General features: G+C 36.5%; 1 protein-coding gene across 1 annotated transcript in view; it reads left to right on the top strand.

Annotated features, from left to right (window-relative positions):
- The window catches only part of prss12 (serine protease 12), a 36,443-nt gene extending 15,646 nt beyond the window's left edge, over positions 1-20,797 (top strand). The window contains exons 8-13 of the mRNA XM_026943197.3: positions 3,022-3,163; positions 5,577-5,779; positions 6,678-6,756; positions 7,605-7,727; positions 11,968-12,266; positions 17,415-20,797. Coding sequence (XP_026798998.3) covers positions 3,022-3,163; positions 5,577-5,779; positions 6,678-6,756; positions 7,605-7,727; positions 11,968-12,266; positions 17,415-17,719 — 1,151 coding nt within the window. The 3' untranslated portion in view covers positions 17,720-20,797. The remainder of the gene's footprint in view (positions 1-3,021; positions 3,164-5,576; positions 5,780-6,677; positions 6,757-7,604; positions 7,728-11,967; positions 12,267-17,414) is intronic.
- The last annotated feature ends 1,020 nt before the right edge of the window (positions 20,798-21,817 follow it).

Genomic DNA, 21,817 nt, shown 5'->3' with positions numbered 1-21,817 from the left:
TAATAATAATGACATTTTGGGTTTTCCATGTGGGGGCAGAATGGAGTAATTGCCAATGTGTCATCAAAGGGTCTTAATAATTGCAAATATGATTGAATTGATCTTTTATGGGATTAAAATGGAGTCTGGTGGTCTCTGAAGATTATGTTATGGTAATAAAATGAGGTTTTATGGCCATACAGAAGACAGGAAAGCACGGAAATACAGCGCTCATAGTCATCTAGACAGAACTGGCAAATATTTTATTAGGAAACAACAATTCAGTAGATCAGTAGATGCTAGAATAAACTTCAAATCTTTAAATCATCCCGTGAAATGATTAGTGAAGATCCCTTTCCATTATAGGTGGCCAATTTCCATTAAGAAATTTCTACAACGAAAGAAATTTCTATTTTTTCAAGAGGGATAGCCTAAACACTGCATTAGCAAGCTCAATTAGCGAGCTACCATGAGCTAACTTGAGCAGCATCGCTCTGTAACATTAGCATGATCGATAAAAAACAGCTTACACCTTACTTAAAAATGACAATAAAACAATAAAAACAATAAAAAGAGTCCAGAAGTATATAAGAAACAATTTCATTTCATATTGTTCCAATGTGACGCTGTTATCTTTAGTGTAAACAGTAATGGTTTGAAACGTCAGCTATCAAGTATCTTGACTGACAGCTTAGCTATCTAAACAAAACACTGTCCCGGCTAACTATAGCTAACATAGTGTACACAGTATTAATTTTAATAGATGTGGGTAATATTAGCTGACTTTATCCCTTAGTCCAGAGTTAGCATAGCATGTGATAGCATAGCATGTGAGGACAATAGCAGTAGTTATAAATATATAGCCCTGGGTTTCTTCACCATACAAGAGCCCAGAGCTACCGTCTCTAAAGATGTACTGGCTCTGTGTGTGTGTGTGTGTGTGTGTGTGTGTATCCTGCTGTGTTCACTCTTTCTGTGATCTTTGGCATATTGAGTTTTATTGCTTCGGAAAAAGGAGATGGGATTTTGAAACAGCAGAAGATCCTCTAAAAACTCTAAACACACTCATGTACTGTTTCCCGCTGTTTTCCATTTTCAGACGACACACACACACACACACACACACACACACACACACACACACACACACGTTTTCTCTGCCTTTTTAGTATGCACCAAAAGACCCCTTACACATTTTGCCTTCAGTTTTCTTTTTCTCCACGCTCAGCTCCCTACCCCTTGCTGCTTCCTATTGGTGTTTAGTATGCATCTCACTAAAGACCTCCTTTGGTTTTAAAATCCAGTTTACACTACCACACATACACACACACACACACATACACACAGCCTAATAAATATCTTCTCTTGTTGGCAAAATAGTATTTTTCTTTTTACTGGCTAAGAAAAGTAGCTGTGAACACGCTTTACCTACTTTTAACCCTTACAACGTCATTAACATGAGCTAGGGGAAACAAGGAACAGGTGCTGCTAATCAGCTAACAGGACAAGGATAACAAGAACAGAAAGCATGGACTGTATAAGTGAAGTGGAAAGACAAAAGGGATAAACGAGGCAAAAATATAACATTTGGAACATGATAGGGATATAATCATTTTGTAAACAGAAATTTAAGCCAAAGTTGGAAATTGGGTCATTTTTTAAGCTCTCAGTTGTAGCAGCAACAGTAGAGTTTTTTTTTTAGTTCTTGGACTCTTAAGTTATAATAACTTTCTGTTTAATGATTTAAATCCAGAGTGGGTGTGGCCTAAAATGAAATATGAACACTGCCACTATCCCATTGGCTCTGACAGTTCCTCAACCTCAGCTACATCACTCGAGTTACAGTTGTTCTCATCTAGCCATGTGTCCGGGACTGTCGTTGTAATCCCACTCACGCAGCCATTAATTTTATTTGTACCTGCTTGTGATATTTCCTAACAAATTTAGTTGGTTTAATTTCCCAAAAGACAGACTAGCAGCCTAATTTAAACCACCGCGACCCTGTGTGTGAGTGGTGAGACGCAGCATTTGTGAGTGCAGCATTTGTTTCTGTATAATGTATTCATACTTGATCTCTAATGTTCAGGCAGCATTTGAAGCCTAATATTAAAGGAATAATTGTTATAAATAGGTTTGGATTTCAAAGGGTTAATAAACTTAAACACTTCACATTGTATGTCGCTCTGTCTTATATGTTTAAGGCTTACAACAATAAACGTTCGTGTTTCTTTCCGCTTATGAGACATGGGGAAAGGATAATGACTGACGTGAGGAAACTGCAATGGCGTGTGGGAATAACTGAAGCCTGGTGCAGGAGGCCACTGCCCAAGGTTACAGACTTTTCTTTCCCTCATCTTTTTTCTTTTTGGCAATCAATCATGAAAACGACTCTGACATCAGCCATGTGTAAGCCGATATAAATCACTGTGTGTAAGTTTATATTCAAAGTCAAACCAGCAGCTAATTGGGAATACGTGGTTTTGCTCAGAAACTCACGTGCTGAAAGATGGAGGTCATGTGAAATAAATGTGTGTGTGTACATGTGTGTGTGTGTTGTTGTGTGTGCATTAGTGTGTAGCAATTTATGATGTAGGGTTAATTCAACAGGACGTTCATTAGACTGCTTCTGAAAAGAGGCCAAGTTGTGAGCACAGACGCTACATATGGAGTCTATAGTCTATGGTGTGTGTGTGTGTGTGTGTGTGTGTGTGTGTGTGAGGGTCATATATATGAGAAAAGGCAGGCGTTCCATGACTAGAAACCTTAAACTCCTGTTTAACTGCCAGGTGGTTTTCCACTGTCCCTACTGTGTTACATCTCTCTCTCTCTCTCTCTTTCACACACACTCACTCACACACACATGAATATCATATCACAGGTACTATTTTTTGGCTTATGTATGATCTGTGTTTTATTATGTGCATATGGTTTTCTGACTCATACTTCTGAGATCCTTTTACAAAAGTCCCTCTCTACCTCATTCAGCTTCAGAGGGTCTGTTACAGTTTGCACAATCGTGTGTATGTGTGATTATCGTCTTAGGTGTACCGGTTCGACTGGTGGGCGGTGAGAACGAGAGAGAAGGACGGGTCGAAATTCTAGTGGCCGGGCAATGGGGGACGATCTGCGACGACGGATGGACAGATGAGGATGCAGAGGTGGTGTGTAGACAGCTGGGCTACAGGTAACACTCTGAAAAAATATCATACCAACTCTTAACGCAGTAAAACACAACTAAATGAACTAGGTGTCTATACTTCCTCACATACACTTACATACTTCTAGTATGTACTTATTAAGTATACATACTTTGTATCTATACTAGATAATGTACGTTTAATAAGTGTACACTTATTTCTATTAGTTTAGCGAAAATACTGTAAATATTTCATATCTATACTAACTAGTGTTCACTTAATAAGTGTAAATACTTAATATCCATACTAGTTAGTATACAATTTATACTTTCATATCGATACTTGCTAATATACGTTTAATGGGCGTCATTTGTCTTTTAGTAAAGTTGTGTGTAAATGTTTGTGTTAGCCAAACCAAGCAAAAAATTTTCTGCTGGATTTACAAAGGTTTCAGAAACGCTGATTTTCGTCGTACTTGTGTGCGTATGTTGATCATTCATTTGCATCATTTGCATCTAGTGACGCCCACAAATCTCCATAAAAGGTCAAGTGCACGGACAGCTGGGAGCATGAAATGAACAATCAGGGTAAAGGCTGAAAGGCAGAAGTGGAAGATATTCTGATTCATTTATATGTCAATAAAAATATTTAATAATATTTAATAAATCTTCCATCAGCTGAGGCATTTGTTTACGGATTATGACTCTGCGCAGACAGACCGTCCCGTCCTACGTTTATACGCCAGCATTTCTTTTGTTGAATGATCAGTTTTATTTGTTTTAATTTATGGGTTTGAGTTGGCTCGCTTTCTTCATTTTTTATATTCTTTAATTAATGCCAATGACTGATTTTCACGAAGTTTTCTCGACAGTACTCTTTGTCCCTGTCCCATGCTAGTGAACTAGCATGAGGGTGTGTTTTTGATAGATTCTCCTAAGCATTTCAACAAGTCATTCTGGATAAGGGCATCTGCTAAATTCTGTAAACATCATAAAAATAAGCAATTTAACTTCGAAAGTATATTTAATATATAAAAGTGCAGTAGTCTATGCAAATTATACAATTTGAAGTTGATCAAATCGAGTTTTACATTAGTTAGTCTTCTTATTCTGCAATTTACACACACTCAGGAGCACGAATAGGATACGAACATTTTTCCAAATTTGCTGGAATTTCATGAATATCAAATTTCTTGTGTAAACGCTCGTACGAACATTTTACGAATAAATCCGCAAATACTTCTAACTTCCATTCTGACAGAGAAGGGCCAAGTCTTCTTCACACACACCCACACACACACACACGTTTTAGAGGTTGACCATATGGAAAGCATAAGAATACAAACGTATGAGACGCACCATTACATCACTGCAGAGACTCTCCGTGTGTGTGAGTGAGATAGAGAGAGAACAGAGTATTTTATTGTTTTTCTTCTTTCCACGTTAAATGAGGGCTTTTATAGAGATTAAAGCCAGAGCTTCAGCTATGGCTGTTTATATTAAACTCAGATGATTAAAATGATAAGTTGGATTCACACACACACACACCTTGTCATAATAAGATTTAATCTAATCCCCACACTCACACACACTCATTATTTAGCAAAGAGGAAACCTGACCCATGTCCTTACGAGGACTGGGTTGTGTTAGTGCAAACACACACACACACACACACACAAACACAGTCCTCATGCACGGGTCAGCCAGGTCATAGATATTAGGTATTAGGATGGATTAAGATACTGACGCACTTTCGTGATGACCCACAATCCCCCCTGCTAGAGTGCTACAGTGGGAAGCTCGGGGCTGCCATGTTATTGTTATGGGCTCTTACGCAACGTTCCAAAAGTGTGTGTGAGTGTGAGTTTATCAGCTGAAATGATAACAAGCACATGTGCTACAATGTGAAAAAATCGTATGTGAACAGGACATTCAGATATATTTCATATGAGAATTTATTGTTTCCGGATTATTGACTGCAAATAAAATGTCTTCAGCGTATAACAAAATTGTTTATTAGTGTACATGCTTGCTGTTCTGCGTTCTCCATGTACTTTTGTTTACATTTGTCCTTGTGCCTATGTTTTGATTTTGGTTTTCTCGTTGGTTGACTATCCTACTGTGTTCACCTGTTCTGTGTTTCACCTTGATTAGTTTGGTTATTTATTCTCTGTCATTTCTACTTTATTTCCTGATGCTTTCTGTATTATACTGTCTTATTTTTTTAAAATATGTATTTCCCTGTGATGATGTGATGATTTTGCCTGCATGTTTGTTGACACACGCTCTTGATAAAGTCTACAATTCTTGGAATTAAACATATCTGCACTCGCGCCTGCTTCTCTTTCCCGCACGTCACACCATCATTCATACACGATATGTAACACATTTCCAGGTCTAATGCATTTTTATTTTCATTTGTTTATTTTCTTTTACATTTTTTAATTTCATCTCTTGCAGTGGTGTGGCCAAAGCTCGTGTCATGGCGTATTTTGGAGAAGGACACGGGCCTATTCATGTCGACAACATGAAGTGCACAGGTGCCGAGCGCTCGCTGGCCGACTGCATCAAGCAGCCAATAGGAAGCCACAACTGTCGCCATAGCGAAGACGCCGGAGTCATTTGTAACTATGGGCAATGGGGTAACAGCACCCAGGTCAAAGGTGAGGTATAATCCATGATTTTACACTTATTCTATTCAAATCTGGCAAATCCAGTATGTGTATCCCAAACTTTAATGTTATATACAATCAATATTGTATTAAAATTCATTTAAACAACTAAAGCTCTGAGATTATTTCTGCATAAAAACATGAATCATTATTTAGTCGATTTAGTAGCTAATTAATCGGCTAATTAGTGATCTTTATGTGAACACTCAACATATTTAGCTAACCATAAAAGGCATGGTATAAACACACAAAAAAATATAACTATAATTAATTCTTGCTAGAATGGCTTCGGTATATTTCTACTGACATTTCTACGAAGAATGCAAACTAGAAATGATTTCTAGCATTTCGAATACATAACAGATTAATACAGATGAAGTTGTTTTTCTGTTTTTTTTTTTTTTTTTTTTTAAAAATTCCTTAAAAATTTGATTTATTCAATTCTGTTAATGAAATGCAAATCTTTTTACCATCTGGACAAACAGAATAATGATTGACAGAATGAGAAGGCGGACAGCAGGAAAATTTGAGGTTGTGGTTATCCCAGGAATTCTCACCCCACACACACACACACACACACACATATATATACACACATGAAGGATGTGTGGTTTATTTAACTAAACACTCTAATGATTCAATAAGACGCACCAGACCAGACTGCTTTCGCCATTAACTTAGACACACACACACACACACACACACACACACACACACACACACGCTCAATCTGTGTAGAGTTGGTTTAGTACAGCCATAGATCATCCACACACGTTCTCACACAACACACACACACACACACCAACACACAAAACACAGAACCATCCACATCTGCCCTCCTAAAATGTGTGTTTTTCTAAATTGGCGTGTGTGTGTGTGTGTGTTGCAGATGTCGTGAGCTCTGTGTGTGGTCTGAGGCCTGCACATACTCGGAGGAAGAGGATCATCGGTGGACAGAACTCGCTCCGGTAAGCAGAGTGGGTCATCTCTAAACATTCTCATAAACACGGTATAAATCTGTAAGGGAAGAGAGGGAGAGAGAGAGAGAGAGAGAGAAAAAGGGAGAAAGAGGGAGGGAGAAAAAGAAAGAGAGATAAGAGAGGGAGAGAAAAAGAGAGAGAAGAATGAGAGAGAAAGATGAGAGGGAGAGGGAAGAAGAGAGAAAAATAGAGGGACAACGAGAGAAAATGAGGGAGAGGAATGAGAGAGACAGAGAGATAGAAAGATGAGAGGGAACAAGAGAGAAAAAGAGGGAGAGACAGGAAGGGAGAGAGATGGGACAGAAAGAGGGAAAGAGATATGAGAGAGAGAGGAAGAGATGACCGGGGGAGAGAGAGGAATGGGATGGAAGGAGAGAGAGGGAGAAAGAGTGAGACAGACAGAGAGTGATGAGAGAGAGAGAAAAAGAAAGGGAGAAAGAGAGTGATGAGAGAGAACTAAATGAAAGAGCAAGGGATGAGGGAGAGACAGAGAGAGAGAGAGAGAAAGACAGGGAGAGAGGTAAGCGAGAGAGAAAGGGAGAGAGAATTAGATGAAAGAGGAAGAGGTGAAGGAGACAGGGCGAGACACAGAGAGAGATGGATGAGAGAGGGAGGGAAAGAGAGAGAGGGAGAGAGAGAGTCAGAGCAGATGTTAAAATCCATTACAAGAATGATAATGATATCAAATATACTTTATATTCATAATATTTTATATATAATATTTAAATAATCAAATACATTACATCTAATGCTGGTAATAATAATAATAATAATAATAATAGTAATAATAATTATAACAATAATAATAATAATGATGATGATGATGTGTGTTGCAGGGGCGGGTGGCCATGGCAGGTTGCGGTGCGACTGCGCGGGTCTCAGTCAGACGGCCGGCTGGTGTGTGGAGCCACTCTGATCAGCAGCTGCTGGGTGTTAACATCAGCACACTGCTTTAAGAGGTACACACACAACCTCTTAGCTACCTGTTACACTCCTTCAGCACTCATCAGCATTTATACCACCATTAACACTACATGTTAAAAGAGAGAGAAAGAACAGATAGTACTGAGGGAACGACTATACCTGCTATAACTCACATAATAACATTCCACTAACATTAAAAATAACTCTAAATGGATAAAAAGTACAATGTGCTGTTTAAACACGTAAGGACATTTAGGGTAAAATTGGATCCAAGATGTCTTTAAAAAAAAAAAGAGCCCCTGGCAGCAGTGTGTAAATATAACAGTGTGGAAGTGTAACTGTAGCTCTTGTTGTAAGCGCAGTTCTGCTTGGCTTGCAACCTGACTGACAGTTCAAACACACACACACACACACACACACACACGCACACATACTCTATGACTTCCTTTTTGATACTGAATGGTTTTCAGCTGAGAACACAACAGACCAATTCATCATTTGTCACCTAGACTCACGCTATCTCACTTTTCTCTCTCTCTCTCTCTCTCTCTCTCTCTCTCTGTCACTCTCTCGCACACCGCAAGTAGTAAAGCGATTAAAGGAATACTCCAGCATTATTCAACACAATCTTTATTCGCTGTCTCTGTAGTGTACTTGTGAGTACCACAAACATATTTTGACAATTTTCCAGGTAGCGACAAAAGAACGGAAAACTGTTTTTACTTGAATGTGACATTAATGGAAGTCTAAGGGCAGGTGCTGAATTCCGTCTATCTGTCTATAACTGCTTAAAATATTTGACTATATAACTTAAGACTGAAACAGACGAGAGGAAGTTTTACTAAAAGCTGTTTAATCCACCTTTTCAACACTGGTGCAATACAGTAAAAATTCATTCTTACGCATACCTAATGTGTTTGTGGTGTCCATACACAAGCAGTCTCGCACAACTCTGTCAGTAAGACATAAAAACAAATTCTTCTATGTGTAAAAGTAGACAGAATTTTAGGGATAGGGATGGAAGTAACTGAAAACATGGACAACGTAAACAAAGGCAAGCAAGGCTCAGTAACAGACTGAGCCTTGCATGGCAAGACTTCGCAAAGAAACAAAGACAAAAGAGGCTAAAAGTAACCAAGAACTAATACGAAACAGCTGGACACAATCAAGTGGCACTCAAATGGCAAAACAGGGTCAGAGACAGAACCAGGAAGTGGAAACCATGAGCATATGGTTGTGACAGATATTAAATACAAAAACAGAAGCAGTGTACACAGAGAAGCGGAATTTGTGAAACTGACGTCATCTCCGGGATACAGATGCGCAATTTTATCTCGTGACAATTTATATTTTATAAACTACTGAAGAATTAATGGAAAAATGAATCAAAAAGACGTGCTTTGCATAGCTGTTTATCAATGAAGTTGAACAACTGCCCTTAGACTTCCAGTGTAAATGAGTTTTTCTGTTCTTTTTTTTTCTTAAAGGTAAACCTTTTGAAACTCTTGCTTGTGTTAATCCCATGTACACAAGAAACGTGGTGAATAGAGATTAGGTTGAAAAAAACAATGGAGTATTCCTTTAACGTCTATGATTTTAAGCCTGCTGTAGAATTTTCTCTTTAATAAGGATGATACAGCTGTAACTATACAGCTGAAGGTGGTTGAAGTTTGGAAAAACATCCCTGTTGTAGCCGATCTCCCTTAAGGTTCAGCATGTCGTGTGTTCTGAGATGCTTTTCTGCTCACCACGGTTGTAAAGAGTGATTATTTGTGTTACTGTATCCTTCCTAACATCGTTAACCGGTCTGGTGATTCTCCTCTGATCTCTCTTATCAACAAGGTGTTTCTGCCCCCAGAATTGCCACTTACTGGATGTTTTTTGTTTTTTTGCACCATTCTGGGTAAACTCTAGAGACCGTTGTGAGTGAAAATCCCAGGAAATTTCTGAAAAAATCAAACCAGCCCATCTGGCACCAACAACCATGCCACGGTTAAACTCACAGAGCTCACACTCTTTCTTCATTCTGATGTTTGATGTGAACATTAACTGAAGCTCTTGACCTTTATCTGCACGATATCATGCACTGCGCTGCTGTCACGATTGGCTGAACGGATAATTGCATGAAAGAGGTGGGGTGCAGGTATTCCTAATAAAGTGGCCGGCGAGTGTCTATCTATCTATCTATCTATCTATCTATATATATATATATATATATATATATATATATATATATATATATATATATATCTATATATATATATAGGAAAGCAGTGGAATCGCTTTGAACTCTCTGTCACACACATTTGTTCTGTAGAAGGAAATTCACTGGCCTTTTCTCCACCGTGATCTGAACCAGGTCCTGAATTTCCACATAACTATGAATAATGCGTTCGTCTCAGACTCCCCACAGAGAGAGAAGGAGAACCTATCCAACAGCCTTCACAAAATATGAGCCATGACATCAGAGTGCGGCTATAGTTCACACACACACACACACACACACTTACAAACAAATGCACATTAATAGCAGTTAGTACCTTGTACAACAATGTGCCAGGCTTTTTTCTATCACTTCAGGCTGTAGAGGACTAAAATTAGTCGCACACTTCAGTTTGTAGAGTGTGACATTACAGAGACATGCACACACACACACACACACACACAAATACAAACAAACAGCAGACTATTTTTATGCCCCAGGCCCGTTCCATAATGTTGGCCAACCATAATGAAATTCCAGCGCTCTGATTAGCACTGTAATAACAGGCTGAGGAAATTCTGTTGGTTCGGTGTTATTATTAAAAGCCCTACTGAACACTAATGATGCAGATTGACGCTATAACGAGCCAATTATCAGCCATATATATATATATATATATGTGTGTATGCCATATATGCTGAAGATTAATGAGTTGATAACTGTGAGAGTGATTTTTGTGTCATTTTTTGCAAATGATATCATAAGCTATGAATGACACTGTATGTTGCCCTGAACTTAACACGATAGTTAAAAGAAAAAAAAAAAAAAAAATCCCAAATGGCGTTTATTATCCAAGACATTTTGGTGTTTGTTTGAGGTTAAAAATCTCTCACGTAAAATTTCATCATAATAAATACATGTCAATTCTTATATACTTGCATTAGCTGACATTGTTAAGCTACTTAAACTAATTTTCTAAACGTTATATAAAATATTTTGTATTGATTTTTTTTTAATTCTGCTTTTTGCAATGTTTTGCTAGTTTGCTATCCTCAGTAGACAGATTGGCTGCTCTTAATTGCCCCTAGGTGTCAATGTCTGTGTGTGTGTTGTGTGTGTAAAAGATTCCCCCCATATGACACCTTTCATTTTAATATTTAACATCTTCTTGCTAGTTCATGCTGGTTTTGGGGAAATTGAGCCAAAGTTGTGCGATGATACAAAGCTGATGTTAGATTGCCCTCTTCGGAACGCTCCGGACCCTTCTGGGAATGTTGTCTTGATCCGCCGCTGGCACCGCGAGGAAGTGGCTTGGCATTCCGAAGGAGGCAGCGTCGTTTCCGGAAAAAGTCTTCACCGTGTAATAGGACACTGCGCCGCCTGTCTGGCAGAGAACATTCGTTTCCGCTGTGCAGTGACACTTTTAGCCATTAGTGATCACACATGTATACACTATGGAAAGAAAAAAAAAAACACCCATGGATTAAATGTACTATGCAGAGTATATTACACACATGCCTCAAGTTAAAACCGAGGTTGTTGGTGCAGCTTAGCAGCAAACCATTTCTAAGCTTCTTGGCACAACCTGATTACTTAACAATGACTTTCTAGTTTATAGCCTGAGACTTGATTTACACACGATATGCTGCTATATAAAGAGAATGTTAAAGTAAGGCCTGTGGAAAATGTGAGATGGACTGAAGTTTATATCGTATAAGGTGTTGCGTTTGGCGTATCTTCCACTGTATCTCTGCTTTCACTGCGCATCCAGCTTTGGGTGACAGGAACTTCCTGAGAGAATGATTTGAGGGCATTTGAGTCATTTGAGTCGCATGCCAGCTACAGGAGGAGGTCATTTGAGTGACATGTTGACAGTTCTAACGTATTGCTGCATAACATCGACAGTATGAGTGTGTGTGTGTGTGTGTTTTTCTTCAGTTCTCGCTATGTGGCCTGTATTCAGACTTGACCTAAGAGGATTAAATGCAGAAATTGCGCACATCAGTGTTCAGACCTCAAATGTAACTACAGGTATTGAAAACCGTCTCTTTCTGTTTCTTTCTTCCCCTCAGGTACGGTAACAGCACTAGCACGTACAAAGTACGTATCGGCGATTATCACACCCTCGTTCCCGAAGAACACGAGGACGAACACGGCGTGGACAGAATCGTCCTGCATCCTCGCTATCATCCACAGAGCAACGACTACGACCTCGCGCTGGTGCGCCTGACACAACATGGAGGTCACAGAGGTCACAGCAGGGAGTGTGTGCGCCAGACTCACGCCGTACTTCCTGTGTGCTTGCCAGAATGGAGGGAAAGAGCGCCGAAGGATTTGACTAAGTGCTACATTACTGGCTGGGGAGATACGGGTGAGAGATACAGTGTACACCGACAATTATTACTGCATAATATACTCTTTAGTAATATGGTACGGTTCAAAGGGCTGAGTCGAGTAAACCTGTTTTTATATCATTAGTATCAATCATCATCAGAAACATTTTATTTCAACAACAAAATATACTATTCCTTACTTAACAAAAATTAACATTGTGTATTAGGTTGAAATTATTCATCATTCGTCAAAAGTGCACTTGTTTCCATTAATTTTTAATGAGAACATGGTGTTGATGGAAGCACGTCATGGTAAGCAAAAATGATATTGTTTTAAAAATTAAAAACTTTAATAACTAGACTGATTCGAGTCAGGTAAGTTTTTAAGAGTATACATAAATCATTTTTTCTATTACTATGTTCTATTTTTTTGTAATGATCTATTTGTCAGATTTTTTTTAATTAATTTTTTTAAATAATTTTTAAAAAATAAAATATGCAAATAATGCAATAGATTATTAAACACAATCTCATTTGCATATAAAAATTTGCAAAAATCTAAATGTTCGACAAATTCAAATTTTTATCATGTAATGGTACTTAACAGCATATCTGGTATAATATAATAAATTACAATCTTAAAATATTATAATTTAATACCTGTTAACCGATGTGTGAAATTATGTGGCTGTATCTCATTTGAAGTTTAAGAAAAACGATTTAAAGTGAGGAAACTACGAATGTTTCAGCGTGAATCATTACGTCAGTTAAGGAAATTAACACATCAGACTACACAGGATTATATTTTAGGAACGTAAAGTTATATGATTTAATATGATGAGATTTAAAAATGCCTGTGGGAATAAAAAAAAATGTATGTTATGCTAATGTGCATTTATAAAATGATAGAACCAAAATCACCATTTTGCCTGTGGAGCCTGGTCTTAACAATACACAAATAGAACTAAACTGAAATTAAATATAATGTAATGAAATCAAATAGTGTTTACACCAAAATCTAGTAAGACGCTTAGCATAAGCTAATTATTTATTTGTATAGCGGTTTTTAACAATAGGCCTTGTCACAGGAAAGCTTTACACAAATTTGGATAACTAATGAACAAATCACTGGTGAGGAAAATCTCTCTGAGACGACATGAGGAAGAAATATCTTTAGCTTGCTAGCATGTAGCTGTTAAGCTTTTTACACACACAATGTAAAGACACGATGACACTAAAAAGGTTGTAAATACCAACATTTTCCTCAGATGTGTTGAGAAATGACTAAGAAAAGACTCTGTTTGCCTAAAATTACATTAAAATTACACTTAGCATAACCGCTAACTGACCTTCATGGATTCTGCCATGTTGATAAACATCAAATAATGAAGTTGTTTATATGGAAATATATAATTTGTTAACAGAAAGCGATTACAACTTTATTTACATATCAAACAAGTCCAGAGGAAATCTAGTCAGAATCTAGAACGAATATAATTTTTTTTTTGCTGTGTCATTCTTGAGTAAGTAAGATGCACATTTACACAGACCTGTGTGTGTGTGTGTGTGTGTGTGTGTGTGTGTGTGTGAGAGAGAGAGCCAGCGGCTATGAGATGTGATGGGACTGTATGAAAGCGGGACTGACAGGGATTGAGAGCAGTTTGACAGAATCATTTCACACCGTAGATTGAGTTTGTGTGTCTCGCTACAAACACTCTAGCAAAATAACTTCTGTGTAACAGCAGCCGCCATCTTTCTACTTGTCTGCTCTCACGCCAAACGTTTACTAAGAGTACAGGTGTGTGATGTCCTTTTTAGTTTTCAAATAGAAGTAATCGCAAAAAAAAAAACTATTAAGTACACTGTCATTAAATATTAAAGTTTTATATATATATATATATATATATATATATATATATATACATATATTTTAATATTACCATTTAACCTGTAGTTAATATTGAAATAGCAATACTTTATTGTTATGTGTTTAGAAAAAGAAATCGCTTTACCTAAGAATTATAATTAGTTAGCATTAAAGATGTACTTGCGTAATGTCAAGAAAAGTATTGGCCCCCTATTTCCTCTATTATTTCTGATTTCTTCGTTCGTTCATCTTCAGTAACTGGAGCCAGCTCTTTCTACAAAATAAAATATTAGTGTTTTTAAAAAAAAAAAAAAAAACATTTTTTAGGCAAATGAAGTCCTTAGAATTCTATATTGATAGTCTTTTCCTATTATTAAAATACTTCTTAGTTTAACACAAAAACCCTCTTTAGACCCAATAATATTTTTTTTATTCAGCACAAATTAACAGATAAATCTGATTAAGATTTTTCTGTAATTGTGACTTGTGTAGCCGTCAGCGACCAGAAATTTAACAGTAAACCTAAATGTGACTGTAGAAATGAACATAGATTGAATGAGAAATATTTCTTAAATGTTATCAAAATGATTTGGGGACGTAAGCAGTGCCAAACAACAGACATAAAAAATCTTTCTTATATTGGAAATATTTAAATAAACTAAAAAAAAAACATTTTTAGGTAGTGTTAATGTCAAAAATGCCAAAAACATGGCAAAAAAGGAACTTTTCCTTTCAGAATGTATATATATATATATATATATATATATATATATATGGATATATATGGAGATATATATATATATATATATATCATCTCACAATCAAGATAAAACAACTCCCTCCTTATCCAATTATAAATACGACTTCAGCTTAAACTTTTTTGACACTTGTTCAATCAAGCTACAAGTAAATAAATAAATATAAATATTATTTTATGTTTAAATTTACAAACTCAGTGAAATTGTAAAATCTGCACACAGATTTCCACACTTACAAATGAGAAATAAATCATCTAAAATTATGATGTGTCTTTTTATCACTCCTGATAACCATGACTTCAGAGGGTTCAACGACAAAGTTATCCAAAACCCAGATCACCCATGTGAAAAAGTAATTGCCCCCGACTTATCCAGTTAAATAAAAAATGTAATTTAGTTTGATAATTAGATTCAGCTGATATGAAACAGATGTCGTGGCAGCCGGCTTTGTTTTGCTGGATCTGAACTTCGGTCATATTGAACCTCAGTGAAATACTCCGCACAAACCTGTTAACGGAAATTCCAAATACGATGACAAAAACAAGACGCATCAGTTATATTCGACGTGTATCAGTCTGGACAGGGTTGTAAAGCTGTTAGCTTTCTGACGCTCGTAGCCAGCAACCGCTGAACCACGGTGAGAACCTTTATGGAGATTCTTCCCTGCCAAAATTTCTTCAAGGGCACAGCCATGACTCATTCAGGAAGTCATATTTTCCAGCACTGCATAACATGTCAGAATATGTCAGTGCTGTAAACCGATCAGTGGTGTGTAGTTTAGCGTTAAGCTACACTTAGTTACAGGTAAAACGAGTCCTCCGCCTAACTACAGAGTACAAGTATCTCAAAATACCTGGGAATACTTGGGATATTAACCTTGTGTAATGTATTATATATGCTAACGTGAGTTTCATTATATTATATTTAATGTGAAAATTCAGCTTAGTTTGCTAAGATTAAACGACAGCTTCGGACCAATCAGGACGGAGAATTTAAGAGCACTGTGGTATAAATAGAATTAAACACACGTGATGGAGCAACAATAACCATTATGTAATCAGTGTAAAATGCTTTTAAAATAGCAAATGGAGATGGAGAGAGAGAGAGAGAGAGATGGACAGAGATAGAGCAATCCCCTAAACAGAGACAGATGTATGATATAAGGACTGTATCACTGATGAGGTGTCAGCTTGTGTGTGTGTGTGTGTGTGTATTGGTGTTTGAGAAGACAGATTAGCTTGATGATGTCATGCGTGTCCAGCTGTGAGTCTGGGGAAATAGATAGAGAAATTAAAGCAAACACTGAATTTGCAAACATCAGTTATGTACATATGGGCAGGATCATTCAGAACAGAAGATGGATTTCTTGTAACTAGACACAGCTGGGCTCAGGTATGTTCTCTCTCTCTCACACACACACACACACACACGCACACGTTTGAACAGCTGCCTGGTTTGAGGGGGAAAAAAAATAGAAATGAAATGAAAACCAGTACAGTAGCTAATACTGACAGATAAAGAGCGTGACTCGGTTCTGTGTGTCAGACGCGCTAGGAATTTTGCCGTGGGATTATAATATGCACGTCATCCACGTGATCATCACACACATCTGCGCTGTACATCTTCATAGCACTGTCCAGTTTGTAATGTTAATGTTCTGCTGTGAATACCATTCCTGATTTATGAGCTGTTTTAAAGCAGGTCGGATGGATCGAATTCATGGCACTTGTTGCTAGAGGTGCATTCCTTTCAATCGACTTGGATTCCTGAAAGCCAGAGAAAATGTAAAATGTGCTTGTGTTTCTGTGTAGACTTCTATACTGGCCTGTGTGGGTGTGTGTCCATGCCTACTGAGCTGTCTTTTTCCCAAATCTGTATAAACAGGCAGAGTTTATATTAAAATACAGAGTTTTGAGATGGTTTATTGAGAAATTCTAAGTAGATTTGAATTACCTCAGACTTATAGGGGTGTAATGATACACTCCAGTCACGATTCGATTCGAATCGAATCACGATTCGATTCAATTTGATTCTCAGAATATTCTGAATATTTTTGAACATTTAAAAAAGAAATAAAAAAGTTTCCTTTTTTATTTCTAAATCAGAAACAACACAAAACAATGTGCATTTTCGTCCGTATAAAATTATATAAAAATGAATGAACCGAGGTTTAATATTGTAAACAAAATGTACTACAGGATCAAAATATCATAAAAATAAATAAATAAATGTATAAATTCTACATTTTTGAGTCTTTAACCTGGGAAAAATGCTAAGCTGGGAAAAAAGCTTTAAAAAATAATGTGCGGTTGAAAATTCAGACTGATAAGTTGGATCACAGACACGGATTTTACGGACAGTTAGAAGTTAGACGTATTTTGATAATATGCACATATACAGTAAACGATGGTAATATACACCACCCTTTGGCTGAAATGTGTGCTGAACAAAAAAGACATCTTATTATCCTACATAAACAGTATGTACGCAGTAAATCCCGAGAGTTCTTTAAGTAGTTATACTGTTATATTGACTGTCTGTCTGTCTGTTTATTCCCTCAGGTCGTGCGTACTCTAAAACCCTGCAGCAGGCCGCCATCACGGTCCTGAGCAAGCGCCATTGCGAGCGTCACTATGGCAACCAGCTGACCAGCCGCATGCTCTGCGCTGGCTCTGCCCTCAATGGTCACCATGTGGACAGTTGCCGTGGTGACAGTGGCGGCCCATTGGTGTGCGAGAGAGGTGGTAGCTGGATTGTGTACGGCGTCACGTCCTGGGGTCACGCGTGCCGACTGCAAGACTCTCCGGGTGTGTACACCAAAGTGTCCGCCTTCATGCCCTGGATCACGAAGATCACTAGCCAGTAGGAGACGAGATCAACAAAAAAAAAAAAAGCACAGAGAGCGAGGCGTTCTTACCGGTTTAAGACGGTCAATAAGGGTAATTATGAATTAGAATCAAAGGACGACTTTGTTACAGTCTGTAATTACGGAGCATTACGCGCTGTTGTATTGAAAACTATGTGATAACTATGTTGTCTCATGAGCACAGCCTCACATTTTACCCGACGTCTGTTTTTTTTTTTTTCTATCACTTGCCGTATAGGGATTTGGTTATAGGGACCACTATGTAGGGACACAGGGAACTACGGAGCATGAAATATAGATAAGACTAGTTAGTTCATGTAAATTCATATTACGTATTAGGGTTTCAATCTCGTGGGATTTGAGCGCTCTGCCATTGCCAAGAAATGGACAACATTACTGTAGTGGCGACATCGTTAATGCCTCTCTGGAAAGATGACATCATTTGGAGCGTGTGAGCTGTGTGATGAGCCAAGCACTGGGATTTGACGCATCTTAACATCAAGCGGGGAGCAATGTACTTTCACAAGCTCGTAAAGACGTTTGCACTAAATTCTCAAATTCTCAATGAGCACAAATTATATTCTCAGTAAGCACAAAACACACACATATATATATATATATATATATATATATATATATATATATATATATATATATATATATATATATATATATTATGAATCAACACCTTCTGACCTTCTGACCAATCAGATTTGAGAATTATAATGCCATTTGAACTTTAGTGGGTAGATCACTAACAAAGTACCAAAGAATTTTTGCTACAATAAAATAAGCAACGAAAAAATAAAATAAATAATACAAGTAAGCTTTAATAAAAATGCACATCCACAGGAGTAATCAGTCCGCTAATCAGCTTGAGGCATTTAAGATGCACGCAGCATTAAGACAGATTTAGCAGACCTTTGTCATGTCCTGAAAAAAAATAAATAAATAAAAAATTGTGCTACACAAATCACTCAGAACAAGTCAAGTTCATTTTGCTAATACAATTTGAAGAGTCAAACTAAGCCACACCCACCCAACAAACATGACAATGTTAAATTAGCATGTTAAGTTTGCTGATACGTACTGAATAGTGAGAATCCTCTTGTAGGACCTGCAGGAATGTATACAGTACATCCAAAGCAAGGCAGGTTCTAATCATAAAATCATAAAATATCACAACATAGCCTATGATTATCTTTATCCACTGTTTGACAACAAACACTGCCAGTCAAAAGGTTTTTTTTTTAATTATTATATTAGAGCTTACTGTAATAATAGGATAAAAATAAACAAGTGTTCCATCTATATAGGAATATTTGTATTTAAGGATTTTGTCCACTGTAACAGAACTCTAAAGGCCATGATTAGAGTTGTTGACTTATGTCAATATTTATGCGTGGAAAGTTACGTGCATTCAGAGTTGAGTTCCACACCCTACTTAAGCTGATGTTCCTGGCTCCCTATTCAGATTAAACAAATCACCTGTGTGCTTTTCATGCTTGCAAGTTTGCCAGAGTTTTCTTGAGTCTTGAATAGAAATGTCCAAGATGGGATTTAAACATAAGCTTGGGGAAAAAAAAAATGTTGGAAAGAAAATGCAGACTGAAGAAGCAGATAGCAGTAGGCGGTGGGGTGGAGGGATTCAGTTGCGGTTTGCTGTCAAATGTGTTAGGATATAAAATGAAAAATAAAAAGACTAATATGATGATATATACTGAATGAAAAGATGGTAAGCATTGAAAGCATTGAAATAAACACCTAGCCAAGTCTAATCTACTGCCGATCTATAACTGCATGAATAGTACTAGTTGAAATGATCACATTAATTACCATAAAACTGGTTTAATCTAACAATCTAACACTTTCATTGTTCTACAGCTTATAAATTATGATATTAATGGTTTATTAAATGCAAATGCGCTTGTTTGGTGAAGGATTTATTGTAACACTGTAAATTACAGCAAGTCAAATTGTTTTACAGTTAATATTATACAGTTAGTAATAACTGTATCACAAATATAGTTATATATCTGTTCCTTACTTAGAGTTTCTAGTTGTAGAAGATTTAACTTGAACTCTTGAAGTTTAACCAGACATTTTGACTGGCAGTGTTTATCATATGTTAAAAATTGAAAAGGAAATGTGATTACTCTGGTGTTACTATTAAATATTACCATTATTCAATTTATATACACATTACAGACAAATTTCCCACCAGTCTTCCTCACGAGAAAGACATTTGGGTGTTAATATTTTCTCTAAATATATAATCTCTAATTGAAGCTATACTGTAACTTGCTAATCTTGCCTTTACTTTGAGATGAAGTCAAAAATTGAGATATACATTGTCATATACAACTTAGTATTTATATACTTGTTAAACAATTTTATCCATGTCATGCTTATTCCTAGCACAATGTTTGATTTTACAAGCTTTAACACTAATAACACTGTACTGAGTAAACCATTACCTCATTTTATTCACATTACAGTTATATCTAAAAACACCATGCCTGGGCTCAGTGTGTGAAATTTCTAAATGAACATTGACCTATAAGGATAAAACCTCACTTAAGATGTTTACATGACTTTTTTTTTTTTCAACCTCTGAATGAACTTCTGCTTTGTGTATTGTACTGTCATTTGAATTAACGACAATCAATCAGTTACCTAATGTTAATGTTAATGTTAAAGTTAATGTTTCTATTCCATATATCAAGTTCATTCTCTGTGCTATTGCTTTATTACGTTCACTGTAACAGTGTATTGGTGCATTGGTGCTATTACGAATGTTCTGGAAGTCTTACATCGCATTGGTGTAGTGCAATATGAATAAAAGTAACAATTCTTTCGAACAAATGAGAACATTTTTTTTTAGCGAAAAACTCTTTCTCTTGCCAGTTTCAATTTTGTAAGAATTTGCACACTCATATGTTCAAAATGATTAAGATTAAGTTGAAAGTCAGACTTGTAGCAACCTCAAAGTTTTCCTTAACTTTGTTTTCTGAGGGTTTTTTTTACTTTAACGATACAAAAATCCAATAAAAACTCCAATAAAAGAATCTCAATGAATCATGTGTTGCTCCAGTGGAGTTTATAAGGTATTGTAAAGAATTTAAACTTCTATAGCTAAGTTATGAAACTTAACTTATAGCTAAGTTATGAAGTTTGAGTTAAACTGACTCTAACTTTCCTAGCTTATGTAGCGTGTTTTTATCCCAAGCATGAGAGTACATTAAATTTTGTGAATTTTGTGCTGATACTTAAGATATTTTTAAGGTTTACATTGTAATTTAAACCTACAATTTGTTCAATATGTACAAAAAAAGTTGCCATTCAATTTCTTACTATATTGTATTCATTAGATAATAGAATTGTACTTGCTTATATTTCCTCATCTTTGGTGACAAAACCAAATTTTCCAATCTCAGATATAAAGCAAAAATACTTTTCTTTGTTGTTTGGGAGGTACCATCAATCCTACACCTTTTCTACCATTAGTACATAGTTGTTTTACCTAGAAAAGCTTTAAAGCTTTACTCTAAAAGATCATCATAGTCTAATTATGTACCTTAAGTCTTTGTTAAAGGTATACTATATTCATATTTCCAGGTGAAAGATACATATTTAAAGTATAAGGGTACTTGGTACCACCAAGTAAAAATGCCTTATAAAACTTTTATTGAATATTGACACACACATTATGCCACATCGCTGTTGAATTCTCATGTCTGATTGGTCAGAATTTGTTGATTAATTTTCTATAACAGCAGCTGTGAAAGTAGTTCCAGCTATAATTCAAATCACAGGTTTATAATAACACACTCGTTCTAATACGTATGTCTATATTAACGACTTTCCCATGGTGAATGCTCCACATAATCCAAGATTAATAATAATAAACAGCTTTAAAAATGTGACTTTTTCTGAAAGGACACGTTTAAGGAAGGAGTCTCCAGTATCAGAATGCATCACTTTAGGATGTGTGTGAGGAAGTGCACAGGGATGACATTTGACCTGTTCATAAAATTTCATACTTTTTAAATAAACACTACAAATTATACTGATGTCATTAGCTCATTATTCTTAACT

The sequence above is a fragment of the Pangasianodon hypophthalmus genome, chromosome 28 (assembly GCF_027358585.1).
Source record: "Pangasianodon hypophthalmus isolate fPanHyp1 chromosome 28, fPanHyp1.pri, whole genome shotgun sequence".
In the NCBI taxonomy this organism is placed as follows: domain Eukaryota; kingdom Metazoa; phylum Chordata; class Actinopteri; order Siluriformes; family Pangasiidae; genus Pangasianodon; species Pangasianodon hypophthalmus.
The sequence above is the reverse complement of the archived record's forward strand: the minus strand, read 5'-3'. Positions and strand labels throughout refer to the sequence as shown.